The sequence below is a fragment of the Pinus tabuliformis genome, chromosome 7, assembly GCF_031772625.1.
Source record: "Pinus tabuliformis cultivar Carrire ecotype Pingquan chromosome 7, CPIR1, whole genome shotgun sequence".
NCBI lineage: Eukaryota > Viridiplantae > Streptophyta > Pinopsida > Pinales > Pinaceae > Pinus > Pinus tabuliformis.
The window spans coordinates 835,530,766-835,536,340 of record NC_142293.1 but is presented as its reverse complement, the minus strand read 5'-3'; the positions used below and the strand labels follow the sequence as shown (position 1 = coordinate 835,536,340).

At 35.7% G+C, this 5,575-nt stretch overlaps 1 protein-coding gene across 2 annotated transcripts; it reads left to right on the top strand.

Moving 5' to 3' along the window:
* The first annotated feature begins 902 nt into the window (after positions 1-902).
* Positions 903-5,284, top strand: LOC149250214 (putative ubiquitin-conjugating enzyme E2 23). 2 transcript variants are annotated; one of them, XM_089456409.1, is made up of 7 exons: positions 903-1,038; positions 1,542-3,236; positions 3,452-3,763; positions 3,883-3,952; positions 4,092-4,231; positions 4,344-4,655; positions 4,749-5,284. In XM_089456409.1, exons 2-7 carry the CDS (start codon positions 1,542-1,544, stop codon positions 5,037-5,039), a joined length of 2,820 nt encoding a protein of 939 aa, XP_089312535.1. In that variant the 5' UTR covers positions 903-1,038; the 3' UTR covers positions 5,040-5,284. The 2 variants fall into 2 exon arrangements, with proteins under 2 accessions (XP_089312535.1, XP_089312534.1); XM_089456408.1 differs by lacking the exon at positions 903-1,038 and having other exon boundaries at positions 1,450-3,236.
* Positions 5,285-5,575: the final 291 nt, after the last annotated feature.

Sequence of the window (5,575 nt, the reverse complement as noted above, 5' to 3'; positions counted from 1 at the left end):
TGCCTATTGCTTTACTTAAGGTATCTACCCTTCATATTCACATTTGAATCAATAAAAGTATATTAATCTCTTCAACTTTCTCCAAATTGTAAATGGATCTTTTCAAATAAATAATAATACTTTTTTCCGATAATATATCATTATTCTCCTTAAGCTTCATTTTCTCCACTTTAAAATAGGTTAATAATATTTAAAGATAAATAAATATATTTATAATATTATTTTATTTTATTTTTTTCAATTTTAATATTTTTACAAAATAAAAATGAAAATTAACCTAAGTTATAACATTTTTGAAAAAAATATTTAAAATCGTGAAATATAGTCTAAATACATTAAAAAATCGATATATTATTATTATCTAATTTTAAGGTCACAGTAGATACCAAATTGGTGAAGCCATTTAACTCTTTTTATAAATAACATATAATCTAAATATAATAAAAAATCGATATATTAAATTATCTAATTTTAAGGTGACGGCAGACACCAAATTGGTACAGCGATTTGACTACTTTCAAAAAAAACATCTAAAATCGTGAAATAAAATCTAAATATATTAAAAAAATCAATATATTATTATTATCCAATTTAAACAAAAAGAAAAAAACAACAACAACAACATCTAAAATCACGGAATATAGTGTAAATATATTAAAAAATCATTATATAGTTATTATCCAATTTTAAGATCAGGGCAGACACCAAATTGATGCAACTATTTGACTACTAAATCTACGGAGGCATACATACTCTACCCCTCTAATTTTAAACTTATAACTTTTTAAAAACACACCTACTCTTAATCATTAAACCCACTCAAACCGACTCAAACTATATAATTTCATATATAACTCTAATTCAAACCGTATAATCCATATATTCATTGCCATTCGAAATAATATTTCCGAGTTCGTACCACAAAGAAAGTAAATTCTAAAGGAGTTATTACGCATAAAAGAAGCTTCGCATCTTAGAGTTGGAACGATTTAGTTCATTTTATACTTACTCACATTCAGGTCGCTGCTGAAATTACAGGTTAGTTTTACGTAACTTCTGTGTAAACATTATTAAATGTGGTTTAAAAACAAAGGATTGATGGTATCAGATTCACATTGATATCACTATTTTGTTTTCTGACTTTTGGTCATGGGTTTTCATTACATTAGAGTTATCAAGTAGAGTTGAGTTTCCCATCCCAGCCAGCCAGCTTGAGTATATGAGAATCCCCATAATGCTATAATTTCTGTTGTGTTATTTGTGTTAATTTTACTCTTTTACCAGAAATGATAATATCTGTCAGGCGCAATTACATATGAAAATTTTGGTGAAGAGAGATGTGAATTTCGAGATATTTCTGAAGTCTGCAATATACATGGGAATCCTTGTATTCATAGATATTTCATAAATTAAAATTTTGCCATTCATGATATTTTCAAAACTTTAAACGCTTAGCTAACCAGGACTGTGATATTTTCAAAACTTTGAACACTTAGCTTACCAGGACTGTGATTAAGGTAATCATGTTTCCAAATCTACAGATGGCTCACCTGGTAAAGATGCATCAGTTTATGAAGAAAGTGGTTCAGGTGGGAACCCTAGTTTTGAGATTCCTGATGTTTGTGGAGAAAGCCATATATGGACATCTTCAAACTTTTTGGAAGGGAATTTTATGTGCAATCCAGGAGGAGAAGAGAACTCATAGTCCAATCCGGAGGGTTCAAAGAATGGAATCTGATGTTTACAAAGAAGACATAGTCCAATTTACACAACACACAGATTTAATTGGCATGGTAATCAAAGTTGCAGATTCAAATAGCACCAGTGGTGACAGTGATGATGAGTATGAAGAGGAGCCTATTCCAATGGACTGTGCACGGATTGTTTGGACAAACCTTTCCGAGACTATAGAGAAAATCAGTGACATTGAGGTGCTTGACAGAGTGTTCCTTCATGGTGATATTGTTGCCTCAGCTTCAGATCCATCGGGACAGATGGGCATGGTGGTTAACGTGGAACTTACACTAGATTTGACAACACCAACATCAGTTGCTATCAGAAACGTTCCCAGTAGAAATCTTCATCGAATAAGGGCGTTTGCACAGGGTGATTATGTAATTCATGGGCCTTGGCTTGGAAGAGTTGATACAGTGGTTGATGATGTGACAGTTATATTTGACGATGGATCAAAATGTAAACTAATGAAGGCTAACCCTGGTCGCCTTATTCCCATCTCCAAGAATCTCCATTATCCTTACGTTCCAGGGCAGCGTGTCCGGGGCAGTTCTTCAGCAGTTTTCAAGAACGGTATATGGCTGTGTGGTGAATGGAAGAAAAATAACAAGGAAGCTACAGTATGTGATGTGGAACTGGGATCAGTTTGGGTCAACTGGATTGCTGCAGCGAATCCTGGTTACGATTCTCAGTCAAATATCATTCCTGCAGAGCAACAGGACCCTGAGCAGCTAAATTTATTGTCTTGTTTTTCACATACTAAATGGCGGTTAGGCGACTGGTGCCTGCTTCCTAGGATGTCAGAAAGGGGGACGTCAGAAGTTACTCTGCCCGCCACAGATGACATTGTTGTCCACAGTGAAGATAACATTCTTGATGGGGTGCTATCTGTGGGCAACAGACGGACTAAGGTAGATGTGATATGGCAAGATGGCACAAGGACATATGGCGTAGATTCTAGAACATTGATTCCTATTCATAATCTTTTGGAGTATGACTTCTTTTCTGAACAATATGTGTTGAAGAAGGGTTCGGATGATGACGGTGATGCTTCTAAAGCTAGACGAGTGGGAGTTGTAAAGAGTGTGGATTCAAAGGAGCGCACAGCAAGAGTAAGGTGGCTCAAGGCTGTGGATTGTCCTGAAGATACATGCAAGTTTGATGGGGAGGAGTTGGTAAGTGTGTATGAGCTAGCTTACCATCCAGATTACTACTACTTTGTTGGGGACGTCGTTATACGTCTCTTTCCTGTATATGGGGAAACAGAGGTGCCTGGCATTGTCAATCAGTTGGTTGGACAGATAGAATGTAAGGATGAAACAAGATCCAAAAATGTTATTGGAACTACAGATCTATCTAGAAACCAAAAAACTCTGATGAAAAGAGAGAAGGCAGAGCTTGACAAGAGTCTTGAAGAATCTAATCTATCCTGGATTGGGAATGTCATAGGTCTCAAGGATGGAGACATCGAGGTAGCATGGGCAAATGGAATGGTGTCAAAGGTATGCTATTTTCTTTTTTCCATTTCTTTTTCATAATTAGAAGAATCAGCAATTCGACCGGTTTCAATTCCCACAGTACTTAAATGTGCCTCACTCACTGCCCATTACCACAAGGTTAATGGGGTATTAGATGAGAATGAACTAGGTATCACAGGATAAACAGTATGAATTTACTTTGATTGTCCAAACGCTATTCTTTTGTGTTTGTTATGTAGGTTGGACCTCAACAAATAGTTGTGGTTCGTGGAGATGAAGATGATGCATCGGTCTGCAATAATGCTGAAGAAGATGATAAAAATGGTCCTGCAGGCTGGAAAACTGTTGATTTTGATTTAGTTAAGCTGATATTCGGTAACCATGATATGGAACAGAAAAGAGAGGAAGATACAGTGCACATGGAACAGAAAAGGGAGGAAAATACAGTGCATAGTTTGCCCAGTAGCAGTTGTCATGACCTAGGTCACTTCAAACAGTTTGATAGTGTAAAGGACCCTATGGATCACTTCTACCACCAAGAAACAAACCAGGTATACATTTATTAAAGGGCATGCTCTTCTCATCCCTTTTTGTGATTTTTGTTGCCAAAAGCAATGTTCTTTTCCATGGTGATGGTGTATGATTGAAGTTTTTAAACTTTTTTTCACAGCATATTAATAAGCGGAATTGGATGAAGAAAGTTCAGCAGGAATGGAACATTCTCCAAGAAAATTTACCAGGTTTTCTAGATGGAAATCATGATGTTTACATAGATTGTTAGGGAATAGATTATAGGAATCGCTTTCTTATCCTCATTCTGTATGCAAACTATTTATTCCTGTCCCATCCTAATACAAAAATTTTGCATTGATTGGACAGATACAATATTTGTGAGAATCTATGAGGATAGGATGGATTTGCTCAGGGCTGTGATTGTTGGAGCAGCTGGGACTCCATATCAGGATGGGCTTTTCTTCTCTGATATTCATTTCCCATCCCAATATCCTGACGTACCACCTGTAAGTACTTAATTAGAACTGTTTGATTTTAAAGTGAATTTGAGATCAAGTTTTGTATTTAACTTCAATATGGAGGTCTCATTTCACTTTATGTTGGTTTTTAATTTTGTAGTTAGTACACTACCATTCTGGTGGCTTATCCTTGAATCCGAATCTGTATGATACTGGGAAAGTGTGTCTGAGCCTTTTAAACACATGGACAGGCAGGGGAAATGAAGTGTGGAATCCGTCATTATCAAACGTTCTACAAGTCCTTGTTTCCATTCAAGGACTGGTACTAAATGCTAATCCTTACTTTAATGAACCTGAATATGACAAACAGTTTGGTTCAGCTAAAGGGGAGAAAGACTCTCTAGCCTACAAAGAAAACTCCTTCCTCCTATCATGCAAGTCAATGTTGTACATACTACGCAGCCCCCCAAAGGTAGAATCTCGGAAGATTTTCAGTTCTAATTATTTTGTTGTTTAACCCTTCTCTTCTGAATCATTTTAAATCGAGTTACTGTCGTTTGTGCAGCATTTTGAAATGTTTGTTAAAGAGCATTTTCAAAAACGCGGTCATTGTATTCTTCGTGCATGTGATGCGTATGTGAAAGGGGCTCAAGTTGGATCACTTTCAGAAGACTGTAGGTTGCCATCAAATGTTGAAGCAGAGTCTGACAATAAGAGTACTACTTCTGCTGGCTTCAAGCTTATGTTGCTTAAAATTGTTCCTAAACTTATTTCAGCCTTCAGCGAAATTGGAGTAGATTGCCAAGCATTTCAGGAGTCAATAGCCAAAGAATCCAAGGGACTAGGTGGACTGTAAGGGCATGTATTAATGATGAACAAATTCCATAAAAAATCTGATGCCCTGGATTAGTTCAAAGGCTTTCTGTGGTTTTCAAGAGGTCACTTGTGGTAGAAGTCGCTCTATCCACCAATCCGGTGCAATGTTATTAGATTCCGAAATATGTTCTTGTGTTTGTCTTGTAATTATTATATATGGAACTGCAATGTGATTTTGCAAAAAAAACCCGGTCAAATTCCATTACTAGTGTTTGTCTTGTAATTATATATGGAATTGCAATGTGAATTTGCATGAAAAATGAAAAAAATAGTTAAATTCCATTACTTAATATTGTGTTATCCGGTGGTATTTTGCTTTTGCTGGTATGGATCTATATATACAAGTTATTGTGACACATCATTTTTACATTATGGCTATTACAATAGCAATAGATTTCAATATTCAACAGGGAATTAATTATTGTAACCACCTTTTTGTTAGATCTGGTTGGGAGAGTTTTTGGTAGGTGAGGAGACAATGTAAGCTATATGGAAATGTTTAACTAACCATATGTA

Bases quoted from the DNA above. Each gene is read 5' to 3' on its own strand.
- LOC149250214 (XM_089456408.1), top strand. From the start codon at position 1,524: ATGTTTCCAAATCTACAGATGGCTCACCTGGTAAAGATGCATCAGTTT. The intron at 3,237-3,451 runs GTATGCTATTTT...TTTGTTATGTAG, and splicing joins CAAATGGAATGGTGTCAAAG to GTTGGACCTCAACAAATAGT. The intron at 3,764-3,882 runs GTATACATTTAT...TTTTTTTCACAG, and splicing joins ACCACCAAGAAACAAACCAG to CATATTAATAAGCGGAATTG.